The sequence below is a fragment of the Raphanus sativus genome, chromosome 5, assembly GCF_000801105.2.
Source record: "Raphanus sativus cultivar WK10039 chromosome 5, ASM80110v3, whole genome shotgun sequence".
Taxonomy (NCBI): domain Eukaryota; kingdom Viridiplantae; phylum Streptophyta; class Magnoliopsida; order Brassicales; family Brassicaceae; genus Raphanus; species Raphanus sativus.
Genome location: NC_079515.1, coordinates 7,553,862 through 7,567,464, shown reverse-complemented (window position 1 = coordinate 7,567,464; position 13,603 = coordinate 7,553,862). Strand labels below are relative to the sequence as shown.

Here is a 13,603-nt window from a genome sequence, read left to right as displayed (position 1 = left end):
AAGTAGTAAAAATGGCTTCATTCACTAAAACTTGGGGGGCACATTGCTACAATTCTTTTTGCTTCCTTTTTTTTTACAACAGAAAAAAAAAGATTCAAAAAAACAGAAAAAATACAAACAAAGATTGATACACAAAGAAGAAGAATGTTCTTGGGGGGCAGAAAGCAAAAGGAATCAGACCTCTTTTGAATCAATCATGTATCAGCAGGAGCAGGAGCAGCCTCAGGGACGTCGTAAGAGCCTATCGTTACTTCTTCCGCTAACCACAAACCGGGAAAAAGAGTCTGCAAATGAAACAAAACCGTTAAAGCAACAAAAGCTAAGAACACAGAGAGATGAGAGAGATGAGGGAGGGAGGTTTTGATTTATACATTCATTTGCTTCTGAACAAGTCTGGGACGCTTCTTGGGTCGACGAGGAGGCTTTTTACCAATCAAGGCTGTGAAATCCTCTTCGATCTCTTCTCTCAACAACGCAACACAGAATTTCACTTGTTTCTGCTGCGACGATGGATCTCCACCTCCTCCTTCTTGATTACTACTACCACTACCTCCTCTCTTCACGACGACGCCAGTTTCATGTGTGGTGGTGGTGGTGGTGATGATCCTCGTTGTCGTCGTGGTCTCGTCTCCTCCTCCACCAGGCTCGTTACAAGCGGCTCTCCTCGTCCTCAGATTCCACGGCCGAGCTGCTGCTGCATCTACTCCTCCATTATTCCCCAAAGCAGAGACCTTTGGTTGTTGTTGAGCTGACTCTCCTCCGGGAAGAGGAGCGGGAGATCCGTGAATGGCGCGATCGGGAGAAGGAGAGGAGGAGGAGGAAGAAGGTAGCTTGACGCACCTGAGGAATCTCTGCTGACCCCATCGGAGGTAAGGTAAGGTGAAGTTGTGTAGGCGTTTCGATCTCTCCGGCGGTGGAGGTGGAGGCGGAGGTGGCAACTCCATTGAAATTGAATGGATTTGAATTGATTGATTGAAGCTGTGTGAAAAGAAGATTCCTTTCGTTTCGTCGTCTGTCTCTCCTCCTTTCTTTGCGGTTTTGGTGAGAGAGCTTTCCTTTGGAAGCAAAGTTCAAAGTTTTCGTGTTTTTTTTTTCTTTTCTGGTTTTCGTTTTCGTTTTGTTGTGTTAAATATTTATTTATTGCTCAACAATTTTTACCTTTTTTTTTTTGGTTCGAAATATTCAGAGAAAGAGAGAGAAGGAAAATAGAGACGCGATTGTAACGTTGTACTCGACGATCGTTTGTTCTTCTTCTTCCGACCCGGCTAAAATCAGCTTTCTTTATTACAAAACAGATTATTTTTAAAAAAACACCAATATTAAAAAAATAATCAGTTTTAGTTTAAATACTAATAGTAAAAAAATTGGTTACTAGTTAAATAATATAATTCTAACCAATTATAAAAAATAATTTAATTGGTCCTATACTATTTAATAAATATAAAATTACAGTGAAATGTTTAAAACTATTTATATTTTTTTTAAACCAAAACTACTCATATTATTAAACAGAGAGTACTATAAAATAGTAAAATACATACCCCATTTTCAGTAAATGTAGATTAAAATTCAAAATTAGGACGTGTGTCATTTATTAACATTCAACGTTCTTGTAATCACAAATCCAGAAGTGAGATTAAATTCTGCCAAGTTTTCTTACCAATTAAGGCAAAAATAAATAAATTCATGACCTCGACGGTCTATGGAAAAGAGACTTCTATGGAGCATCAGATTCTAAGACTAGGGACTACGAAACTTTCATTGAAAATGAACCATGGTTGCATGCCCCCATTTATCGAGCAAGTGATGGGATATGCATCAATGATCTTTTTTTATTATTAAGTTTGGTCAATGGGGCTGAACAGATCATGAGATGAAAATCCATGGCTATTTGTATCATCAATACTTGGCCAATAGGCCTCCAAGTGTTTATGTGGTACTTTGCTTTGATGTTAGGTTTGACAAGTTTAGGTTTATCTTCAAAGCTGAGAACATGGTACTATAGTGTGATCCAACTTTTGTAAATAAAATCAAAATCCATTCTGTCGGATGGGTTAGAGAAAGACTCGAAGTTACTAGACAAAGAGTTGTGTTCTCTTAGACGCTGGGAAAACATGAATGGTCCAAAGCATACTATATGTATTGCCCCTTTTGTGGTTGCTAGGAAGGCCGAGTTATCATTTGTTGGAATGACTGGTGCGTTTGAAATTGTATTGTCATCAGAATAGTTGAAATCCAAGGATTGGTTGCGTATAAGAATTGTAGAGTTTCACAACTCTATATACCATATAGAGGCCGTGAAGCTTATGCGAATGTTCTGGGACATCATAATTTGAGATTTTGTAACAGATCACTTATGCTATAAAATAAAGGGAGAAAAAAGTTTTCTTACAATAAAAATGCAAATATTTACACCCTTCAAAGAAAGTCTCAGCTTATGCAAGGAAAACAAATAACAGATGTGAAGACAGGAGGGCACGATATGGGATGTTCCATAAACAAGAGAGCTTTAGCCCAAAAGCCAAAATGTGTATAGCGGTAACCTAATATAAGACTCTTCAAAAAAAATCTTTAACATCTCAAAAGACTATACAAATAAAAATACTATCAACGGGCCTTTTTTGTTATAAGAAACCTTCTTCACCACATCGTTGTGCGAAACAGAAAGTGAAACCAACCAAATAAAGAAAAGTGAAAACCCTCTCACATTGTTTTCAGGATGAGGTTGAGCAGTCTGGGAGGGTTGTTGTTTCTGATCTGATCACACGGGTGTTGTAAGAACCGCAGGTGCCGCATTTATGGTACAACCAATGGAACCGTGTCGTTCCTTTGCGTTCACAGTCATTACATAAAATGTCCTGAAACATTTGTGTGTTTGTGAGAGTATGTCATCGTAATGAATTAGCATTTAAAAAAAAAGTAGCAGTTTTAGTGTTCCTCACCTGACAGCGATCTTTGTATTCTTCTGGAAGTTCTTCTGCAGCTAACAGTGCATCAAGCATACCGAAATAAACCTAGAGAGTTTAAGAAAGAAACGAAAAAAGAATTAGTCAAGTGAGTGGTACTTGCAATGATGTGATTTAAGAGACTATGCTCTGAGGGAAAGGGATTAACTTACCGCCATATCTCCTAATGATTTTCCACAGATTGGACATGTGTAGTGGCTGCAAGTGTAAGCCTGAAAGAGACCACAGAAACAGCAAAGTGTTTTGATATAAGGCGACACAAAGTAAACCAACGCTTAATGAGGAAAAAAAAAGATGTGCAAACCTGGAAGCAAGCTGAGTGCATGTAGTGACCACATGGTAAGGCTCTGACTGCTTCACTCGATGTGAAAAGAAATTCACAGCATATGGGGCAATTTGTCTCGAGGCTTTTCTCGAGGCACTTGTGGTTTACCAACTTCATCCCCAGGCAACAGTTACATGTCATGCAATGAAAATAATCGATTCCTAGTCCCTCACCGACCCGGCAAAGGTTGCAGAATGGACAGTGGTAAACAGCTCTGAAAGAATATAATAGTTTCTAAAAAGGTTAGAATATCTGCTCAAGTTTGATTTTTTTTTTTAACAAACGCAAATGTCGCAGTTGGTTATTATATGGATCAAACTGTTAGCTTTTGCTTACCTTTCATCATCGAAAAGTTTGCAAATGCTGCAATAGTGCTTTGCCATTGGGAATCCTTCGCATGAAGGCGTTGTGCAAATGGGGCCACAAGGTTGCACCTTGAGGCACCGCATGCAGAGCATTTCCGTCACCAATTTTCTGTCAAGTGTTCGACATGTAAAAATCATATCACCGAGAGCGAAAAAACAAAAGAAAGCGTTTGTATTTAACTAGGGGAGATTAATATAAGATCTTTACCTATCCATGGAGTGGTCGCTTACTTTGTCGTGGCAAAACCTACAAGTGAACAACTGACCACAACAAGCCGCACGAAGCTTGCAGTTGCGCTTGTAGTGCTCGCATCCATATATCTGCTCCTCGGGATCTCGAAAAGTCGGGAAACATCCAAGTGCAACGTCACCGTTTAACGCAGTTTCTGTTTCCTTGGGTAACTTTTGCTGAGCCGCTATCCATCGACTGTTAAAAGTACAAGTGATCGAATTTTAAAATGAATGTTACATGAGCGGATGTGAACGAGTATAGATTCGCAATCGTTCAGAAGGTTGTTCAATGAGGATATACACATATATTAATATTTACTATACCACTTTGCAAGTTTTTTGTTTTCAAGTAATACAGAGGAGTTTTGTACTTATCGAATTGGGGCTCTACTTATCAAGTTCTTTTGTTTTCAAGTTAGGCATGCATGAAAATGTGGAATAACGGATATATGCAGGGAAATAGTTTTTAGAAAACATACCTAGTTCTCCAATTTTGTACTAGATAATCTTTTCTCCTTGGATCGAGTGTTGTGTCCTGATAAACCTTCCTGATTTCAGCCTCCAGTTCGTTCTGATTCATGCGGAAAATATCTTTCCAACCCGGCTTAAAAAGTTGACCAGTTTGGTCCAAGACTTCTTGATGATCATTATCTATATGAAAAACAAACTTGACTTAAGCAAACCAAGCTTCGTAGAGAGAAACTACAAAGGCAACCAAAGTATGAGTTATGAAGTCCAGAGCACAAACATTCTAAGGTCTACATAAAACCAACTAGATGTTAAGTAGGTCAAAATTAGTTAGGCAATTGCTTTTACCTCTGTGTAGACTAGGTTTGGCTCTTTCCATTGAGGATGAGCCGGGTGATCCTTTCCAGCATTCATTGAGCCATTCATCGAACATCGTGTTCTTGGTTGCCTGCTTCCATGTATCCATCATTCTATTTTGCTCATCTTCAGAAAGTGCGGAAGTCACCCATGGTAACATGGATTGAAGAACTTCAGCACCCGTTGTCCCGATTATACGACCCACAATCTTGTCTTGCTCTTGAACGGAGAAGTGTTTGTCAAATAGAGGCCAGAGCTCCAGTTCCTCCAAGAATATATGTTGATCCAGTGTGATCTTAATGGATTTGCACATCCCTTGTAGCTTTGTAGCCAGTTCGTTGTACTTCTTCTTGCAGTCACCGCTATCAATATCAGCCTGAACAGTGTCAGTTTGATTTACGTCCCCCATCATAGAATCACTCTGTATCTTCTCATGAAGAACTGAGAGTTCACTAAGAACACTGTAAATATCTCCAAACAACTTCTCCTCGTGTTTATGGTCGAGCGTGTAAGAATGACTGACATTGTGAAGCGTCTCTTTCGATTCCAAAGCTGGAAATAAGATATCATCTTCCGCATTACTATGAGCCTTGTAGAAACCCCAGAGTAGGTGAAATCGACCTATGAACTGACGAATAAACGTTTCATCGCAATCAATGAGCTTTCCAGATTCAACATCAAGAAACTCCAGATCTTTGCTAATAGCCTTGTGAAACTTGAATATTGTAGCAACTGGCCGCTCGGCGTGTCCAGTTTCAAAGCTGTTGCTATCCATTTCCCAACCAAAGAGGCTAGAATTAAGAGCGGGCGCAGCAGAGTTTAGCGAACAAGATCGCATAGCTTTGGCTGCTGGAAGGGAACCAAGTCCCAGACAATCACTGTTAACTCCGAGATCCGGAACACAGCATGACCTACCATTTCCAGATGGCTTGCACCCATTTGAGACTTCTGACGAGTGAGGGGTAGCATTTTTTCCACCAGTCGACACAGCAGTTCGCTTAGCTGGCCTTTTATCCTGATGCTGGCAACACGCTTTTATACTCCTACTCGGGCATGGCACAGACACACAAGCATTACATGACTGAAGGTAGACTTCTTCAATGTTGCTTAGTAATTTAGCAGGACATAAACCATTCCCCTTTGGAGACAAGCATTCCCCCGCTTTGCGTCCTTTGCATGCCCAACCAGAGAAAAGAGTAACGAGAGCAGCATCCGATTTAGGTGCTGAAGCAACAACGAAACCATGTAGTTGTGCAGGATCGTGAGTCGCTAATAATATTTTAAAAAGATAAAGTTTCATCAAGAATGAAAACAGTAGATTATACCTCCAGCTTGCAAGTTCTTCAGAAAATTCTTAGCTTCATCTTCTGTTAAAGATGCAGTCAACCATGGCAAAACACGTTCAATTAATCTTAGGGGCATTATGCACAGGCTTTGGTAGAGAAGCTCTTGTTGTCTTTTACAGCTGAAGTTCTTTCGTGCAAGAGGTAGCACCTGCAAATATTGTGAAATTAGCTGACATCCTAAATTGGCATCTTGGATCTTCATAGCCTATGGTATCAACTGATCTTATGCCGAACTTCCATAGTTTCACTTGTTAACAAGAGTATATGTCACAACACTTAGGGGAAAAGTCCACCTGAATTTCCTCGTTGTGGAAGTGCCTTTGAATGGTTTCCATTATTTGATCCGCATGTGAGCACAGCTTGGTGTAAAATTCAGCAGCAGAAGTAGAAGACGCTCCAGCACTTTTGATTTTTTCAATTAAACATCGAAACTCGTTGAACTGGTTTTCTTCTTCATCGTGCTCCTCGGAAAATGAAAACTCCCCATCTACTGCAGGAAATATGATCTTGTCCTCTGCGAGACTGCAACAACAAAATAATAGTGTACCATCTCAGAAAACCTAAGAGAACTCTATTTATAATGATAACGACCTCATGCAGAAACGTGGTTAAGCATGAGCTAGGAAAGATGAACAAGATCCACATGCAAATTTTTGCAAGATCCGCTTGCAAAAATGTATATAAAAAGATGCAACAAATACCTGTGGAAGATGCATACTTCAGCAATATATTGCAAGCGTTCATCAAATGCAGATAAATCCGAAAAATCTCCAGACAGCTGAATTTTCCTAGCCTCGTCGGCTATTTCCTTCATCTCCTTGTTGATTGACTTGTGCCAAATTTTGATCTCATCAATTGGGTGCATAGGAGCATCGGGAGCTTCAAACTCGGTAAGCTCTGGGTACTTTCTCTTCCCGGCCTTGGATCCCTCACATGGGCACTGTGCTCTACTCGTTTTGCAGGGAAGCATGCTGCTAGAAGAATCTAGACAACACTGGAAGGAAGAATCTTCTACACCACGTGAAGCCACAGTATCGTTTTTCCCTCCCAACCAGGTGAAAATAACCTACAACAAGGAGAAAATATCAAACAACAACTCCAAAAGTTTTTTCAACAACTTCTAAAGTCGGGTCTTATATCAAAACTTACCTGCTGAAGGAGCTTCTCGCCAGGAACAATCTTGCTCAAGCACATCTGCATCTCCTTGGATTCATCAATCGTAATGGAAGAAGCAAGCCACGGAAGAAACACGGCAAGCATATTCACAGGAATGCTGCAGAGAAACCTCCAGACTATGTAAGCTTGCTCCTCGTGCTTAAATTTCTCAATAAGTAACGGGAACACCTGTCGGCAAGTTTTAAAAAAAACACAATAATTTTTAATAAAGGCCAGTGCTTTATTAACAGAGAAACAACGTCTTTGCTGTGAAGGAAGAAACAAACAAAAACGTAAACCTGTTTCTGTTCTTTAGCCAAGTGCTGGCTAACAGAGGTCTGAAGTGCTCCAGTACTGCTAGCCAACTCCCTCCGATAACTCTCATCGATCTCGGTGGCGGAATTAAGCAGCTCAAAAAGATGATCGAAGAGTGTGCTTTCACCTTTGTGTTCAAGAGAATACGTCTGCGCTACGTTCTTCACGCGTATGTCAAGAGCTGAAAAGATCACCTACATCCACAGATAATATATATACAACGTTCAACATCTTCTCCTCAATTAATAAATAAACATAAGCTGCAAATAACATTTCAATATCTTCAAAGCACTAATCACAAATCAAGAAAATAATAAAACCAATTCCGAGCATAAATGTAAAAATCAAAGCACAATTGTGATTTTCGAATGTTTCCAGGGAGCTACCTCGTCCTCGGCATTGCAGTGATGCTTATAGATGGATCTAAGGAACCGGTACCGTTCACGGAGGAGACGGAGATCAACGTGGTGATGACCAGTGGCGAACTCTAGCGCCAGCCTATGAAGCGATTCGAGCTCACTGCACACCGCCTTGTGAAAGAAGAGGAAAATCAGGATCGGAGAAATCTCTTCCCCGTCCCCCTCCGTGAACGTATTAGTAGTAGTGCTCGTGAGGACCGTGGTTGAAGAAGAAGAAGAAGAAGAAGACGCGGCTACTCCTCCTCCTCCTCCTCCGCCACCTCTCGCCGTTTCGAAATCCGGTAACGGCGTCGCCATTTTCCGACGAGGTTTATTCCGTTTCAAACAATCTCCGCCACTCAATTCCACTTCCCTTTCCACAGCCGTCGATTTTTTTTTTTCAAATCTGAGCTCGCGAATTATCTGTTTTTTTTTTCTTTTTGTGTGTGTGGTGTTGTTCAACGGAGACGATGAGAAGGAAAGGTCGAGGTGTTGTCTGATGAATATCGTTTTTGATTTTGCTTTCTTTTTTTTTTTTAATTATGGACTAATCTGGAAAATAAAAATACTTTTTAAACTGTTTATATACGACGACCTTTGAAAGTTTTCATACAAATGAAACGAAATTTAAATAATGAAAAGAGGAGCTTGGGGATTGGGTGGGTCTGTTTCTATATACAAGGTTTTGTAGCACGTGGCCATTACCATCGCCACGTTGGATGCTGATGTAACCACCCCAGCTTGGCACGTGACTGGTTGTATCTCGACGCGTGCGAGCGTACTGCTTACCTACGAATGCTAATGGTCCGCGAGACATGGACGCTGGTTCTCCGTGAGAAAAGGGACTTTCTTATGTTATTGATGAAGATGAGGGGCAGAATAGGTATTTTACGGTGCTTATATGGAGTTTGATTAGGCTTTGTCAGTGTCGACCTCTTTTTGATTATAATATCAAATAAATTTGATAATGTTTGAGGTTTTAGCTTTTGAATAAGCATTCCACAAGAAAAGATGAATTTGGTTTTGAAAGTTTTATAGAATATTAGTACTAATCCAGTTAACAAAGATTCGTAATTTGTTCCAAACTTGTTTTAAATATTGAGGAATGACAGAGGGATGGTTGTGGTGAGCACCCATTCGTAATCTAAAGGAGCCACATAGCTTCTTCAACAACTGATTAAACTATTGCTTAGCGGTTTTGCTTTAATTAGTTAGTGTATAATGCAACTAACAAAGGTTTGAACATCCTTTTTATATTTGAGTTGCATGTGCTCTAGAGCATCTTTATCAGCATATTTCAATGCATCTTAGAGCATTATAATAAAAGGAAAAAATTGAATAAGTGATGAAAGATATATATTTTGGGTTTTATACAAGAATCATTTTGGTTAGGTTCTCCCACTTATCCTACTATTGATTATTATTAAACTTTACTTTTTACATTATTTTATTAATCTTTTACACCTAAGCTATATCCTTCCACTTATACCATTAAGGATGGTCTTTGTTTGCTAGATTTTGGTGAATTAATTTGTATGCCTTAATAATAGGATCACTTGCAATAATATTTTAAATAGTCAATAAATGGTGATTTGGTGAAGGTGAAAAGAGGGTTACAAAGAGAAAGGATTAAGTGGTGAAAAGTAGACACAAGAGGGGACGTGTGGGAAGTGTGGCGACAATTAGGTAGCAACAAGTTCCACTCGCGCTCTCTTCTCCACAACACATTCCCTTTTATTTGTTCTTCAAGCATATAAGAAAAACACAAACATTTATCATGGGACCATTTTATTAATGTATATTCAATATTCTTTCCCCTGATTTCACAACAACTTAATTACTTTATAAGTAGAACAAATTCACAACACGCCGTTCTTGACTTTTAAGTAACAAAAAAAAGAGGTTAGTCAAAGTAAAACTATGTATGCATTTCAACGTTATTCCACGTAATTCTGTACGGTGGTGACCTTTACGCACCTAGAGAAATTATAAAAATATACTATATATTTAATCATCTAAAGTTTACTTTAAATCCTAAAGGATCATAATCATAGATGCATCTACAAGAGTTGAATAATCACATATAGTTTTTTTTTTTTTGTAAACTCAATCACATATAGTGTTCTTTAAATATAATCATAGTTATAGATTGTTTTTATTATTCTACAACTAATGCATGAATGAGGCATCTACCAGAGTGCATACAAACCCATGATTGTGATCATGCGGCTGAATGATTAGAGCGAGTATATAGTTTAAAAGTTTTATACGAACTAATTTATATTTTTTTAATAGTATTTAGTTGGTTTTTGTTCCTAATTATGTGGAATTATAAGTATCATCGTGCAAGTGTTGTATAATGCAATGGGTTGGCTTTTATGATCCATCATTCTCTTTTCGTTCATCGTTTCTTCCTTTCTTCCTTTTCTCGTCAAAGGATAATGTCTATCCATTGTTTTCGTCTTTTCCTTTGCAGTACACATCCTCATACCACGTCGCTTATCAGTTATCACAATTCTATATATCTTATCGTTTAAATCTTTTTCATAAAACAATCTCAAAATTTCAGTCCCGTACGAGTTTGATTTACCATATAATCGAAAATGTGGTAGTTTATCATATAATCAAACTTTCCACTAATCTAATAGGTGATAATTGTTGGATTTAACTAATTAAAGGAAGCAATTCGGACAACACATGTCAGTTATGAGTCAATATATGCGTTCATTAAAAGGTACCGTTTGAGTTAATGCATGGGTCGATTAAAGACACCACTTGAATCAATATATAAAACGATCAAGTGCCATACAAGAAGAGAGAAGATAACTGAGAATCAATTGTATTCAGTCTTTTTTACCCTGTAACAAATTTTTGAAGGAAAAATCAGAATATAGTTTGCTATAATGTTTTGTATACGTGTGTTGTATAATAGTTGTATCCTCAAAATTGACATCCATGAACTACACACCATTGTAAAGGCAAAATTCTGTCTTAGGAAATTGTTCAAGCAAAGCTTTTATAAAACTATAATGTGTTAAGTTGTGAAAAGAAGAAAAGTAGTCATTTATAAGGGTTTATAGATCTAGTAATTATTTATAAGAGATTATAAATTATCTACAATCATAACTTGTGTGAAGTAAGCGAAGTATTTGATTATACATAATAAGATTGCATCTGTTCTTTGGTTTAACAATAATCTACATATAAATATTGCCCAAAACAAAAATCCCGAAAATATATAGTTCAAATGCTTGCAGAACATTTTTCTCAAAACAATAATAATAATTTTTTTTTGATCAAAAAAAAACAATAATAATAATTAAGAACAAGTATACCATAACTTAATATATGCAAATAAAATATATATTGTTCTTTAATTTTTCACCAAGAAAAAACTATTTTGCCTACAAAGACAGATGCAGAGGCCCTCGAGGTTTTCTTCCCTTTCTTCATTATACCCTTTACTTTCGAGGAAAAGAATGTTCGGTATAAATTTGCGCATGAGCTTTGGGAAGAGCATGTGCTGTGTAATTAACAAGTCTGTTATGGCTTGTTCAGTCACATAAAACGAAGGTTGTCAACTGAAATCACGATCCAGTGGCTCAAGGACGGTATTAATTGATTGCTCGGTATGATGAGTATCCATGAACGTAAGGGAAGGTTTTAACTGAAGTTTTGTTTAGGCAACTACTAATTTAACTGAAGTTTTGTTTAGGCAACTACTAAATAAAAAACAGTGTACACGCCCATGATTATATAATTTATACTTATATCTTCACTTTTAACGCATGACATCACATTTTAACGATGTCTTTCTGACTCAGTTTCTGAAACAGTTTGTAATCGGGAGCGGATCTAGAAAAATATTTTACATGGGGCACAATATATTTATATGTATAATTAAACTAAAATATTTTTACAGTTTTTCTTGCATTATTATAAAATACTGTATGCTTACAATAAATATTTTAATAATTAAATAATCTTTCTGTTAAATAAACATTTCAAAATATATATTTTACATTTTCAAAACATTATATTGTATATAAGATAATAATGATAAATTATAAACTCTGAAAATAATTGTATTTATTGGATTACTATTCATTTATCACAGAAATAATGTATTTATTATTATATTTAAATATGTTTTAAATATACATAAAATTTAAAATGGTTATTTTAGAAAAGAGGAAGTACAAAATAAAAAAAAATTGAAATTAAAAACTGACATTTACACAACAAAACTGAACAAATTTAGTAGAAATAACTAATTTAATAAAGTTAAAGAGAACAAGAAATAATGTTGAACAAAAAAAAGAGAACAAGATAACAAGAGTTAAAATATGAGAACAAAGAGTAACTAGACACATTAACCATGAGGATAACAAAATATATAAAACAAAAGATATGAGAAAAATATGGTCAAGCATGAGAGTGTGTGGCACCATTTACCTAATTTAACCAAATATGCTAGATTTACATGCTCAAAACTATGTTTATAAACAAAAATTATAAAGTTAGTACGGGGCACTTGCCACACCCTCCATGCAACTAGATCCGCCCTGTGATAGTTTTTGTTTTGATTTTGTGGCAAAACATTGTTGAGAACTTGTTTTATATGATTTTTTTCTGGTTGAGAAAATATAACTTTGTATTTTCGGCTTTATATAGTTTTGTTACTACCAAATCACATTTGCTTCCGGGGAGATTATACCTTAGGTGTAATTAACAAAGAAAGACTTTGTGTTTAACTTTTTCGTAGCTGTCGTGTTTCTGATATATTTTTGCTTACTGTACCAGAGAAAATTAGTTTTATTATTCTCAATGGAGTTTTCACTTTGAGTATCTCAAAATACATATGTAAGTATACTTTATGGAAAATTTAATCCAAAATATCTACTTTTAAAAAAATTGGTTAGATTTCTCATAAAATTGAAATACTCATAATTAAATAACAATATTTATATATATATATATATATACATATATATATGTATTTTTAGGTATCCTCCATTGAAAATACTCTTAGGGTTCTTACACAGTTAATGGGGTGACGACCATTTATCTCTAAGATTTACCAAGCTCGAATCTTATCGAATCCCTTTTTAAGAGGAACATTATTTGAAAGAAAATATTATTAACTCCGAGGGTGTTCAAAATCTTGTCTTCAATAATCTCAACGAATTCCTCCGACTTGTCGCTTTTGATAAAAGCTGAAACAGTTCAAGTTTAGACATCTAAAAGGGTTCAAGATGTGAAAAGTCATAATCCTGAGTTGCAGTTTTTTTTTGTCACAGACCTGTGTAACTGTGTTGCAGCTTTCTTTTTCTTTATTACTAGTTTGTTTTTCCTTAGGAGAGGCAAAAAATTAGCCTCTTAAAGGAAACAAGTATAGTGAAAGGGCTCAATGTAGCTTTCTTGTCTCGTTGTCAGCTCCTTGGACGAGCACATGACTTAGCCAAGTAGAAGCAGACTGAAAGCAAAAGGCATATATTGATGTAGCTCTCAAACAAAGACGATCATATTTCACAACACTGGTATTACTATTATGCAAATCTATAAAGCTTAGTTATCGTTACAATTAAGAAAACATTAGTTTTAAATTTATTAATTTGTAAGCATTAGGTCATTTTATCCTTTGCGTAGGGAAGCTGAAAGTGCTCAACCTATTTGA

The 13,603-nt window shown here is 36.6% G+C and overlaps 2 protein-coding genes across 3 annotated transcripts; both read right to left on the bottom strand.

Moving 5' to 3' along the window:
* Positions 1 to 3: 3 nt before the first annotated feature.
* On the bottom strand, positions 4 to 1,124 carry LOC108859586 (uncharacterized). Of its 2 annotated transcripts, XM_057010208.1 has the most exons (3): positions 372 to 1,124; positions 181 to 284; positions 4 to 65 (listed from the first exon to the last, which is right to left on the bottom strand). In XM_057010208.1, the coding sequence occupies exons 1-2, from the start codon at positions 942 to 944 to the stop codon at positions 195 to 197; spliced, it is 663 nt and encodes a 220-aa protein (XP_056866188.1). In that variant the 5' UTR covers positions 945 to 1,124; the 3' UTR covers positions 4 to 65; positions 181 to 194. The 2 variants fall into 2 exon arrangements, with proteins under 2 accessions (XP_056866188.1, XP_018488997.1); XM_018633495.2 differs by having other exon boundaries at positions 4 to 284; positions 372 to 1,123.
* A 1,247-nt stretch (positions 1,125 to 2,371) lies between these two features.
* On the bottom strand, positions 2,372 to 8,523 carry LOC108860781 (zinc finger protein BRUTUS). The gene is made up of 14 exons (XM_018634633.2): positions 7,915 to 8,523; positions 7,513 to 7,722; positions 7,208 to 7,402; positions 6,760 to 7,124; positions 6,352 to 6,580; positions 6,038 to 6,206; positions 4,704 to 5,936; positions 4,367 to 4,538; positions 3,865 to 4,083; positions 3,628 to 3,765; positions 3,271 to 3,505; positions 3,119 to 3,178; positions 2,943 to 3,014; positions 2,372 to 2,858 (listed from the first exon to the last, which is right to left on the bottom strand). Exons 1-14 carry the CDS (start codon positions 8,242 to 8,244, stop codon positions 2,715 to 2,717), a joined length of 3,771 nt encoding a protein of 1,256 aa, XP_018490135.2. The 5' UTR covers positions 8,245 to 8,523; the 3' UTR covers positions 2,372 to 2,714.
* Between the last annotated feature and the right edge of the window lie 5,080 nt (positions 8,524 to 13,603).

What these genes read in the sequence shown, in the direction of transcription:
- LOC108859586 (XM_057010208.1), bottom strand. Translation starts at nt 944, where the DNA reads ATGGAGTTGCCACCTCCGCCTCCACCTCCACCGCCGGAGAGATCGAAA. An exon ending in TTGTTCAGAAGCAAATGAAT is followed by an intron (nt 285 to 371) that starts GTATAAATCAAA and finishes TTTCATTTGCAG; the next exon opens with ACTCTTTTTCCCGGTTTGTG.
- LOC108860781 (XM_018634633.2), bottom strand. Translation starts at nt 8,244, where the DNA reads ATGGCGACGCCGTTACCGGATTTCGAAACGGCGAGAGGTGGCGGAGGA. An exon ending in GCGAGAAGCTCCTTCAGCAG is followed by an intron (nt 7,125 to 7,207) that starts GTAAGTTTTGAT and finishes TCCTTGTTGTAG; the next exon opens with GTTATTTTCACCTGGTTGGG. An exon ending in TCCACAACGAGGAAATTCAG is followed by an intron (nt 6,207 to 6,351) that starts GTGGACTTTTCC and finishes CAATATTTGCAG; the next exon opens with GTGCTACCTCTTGCACGAAA.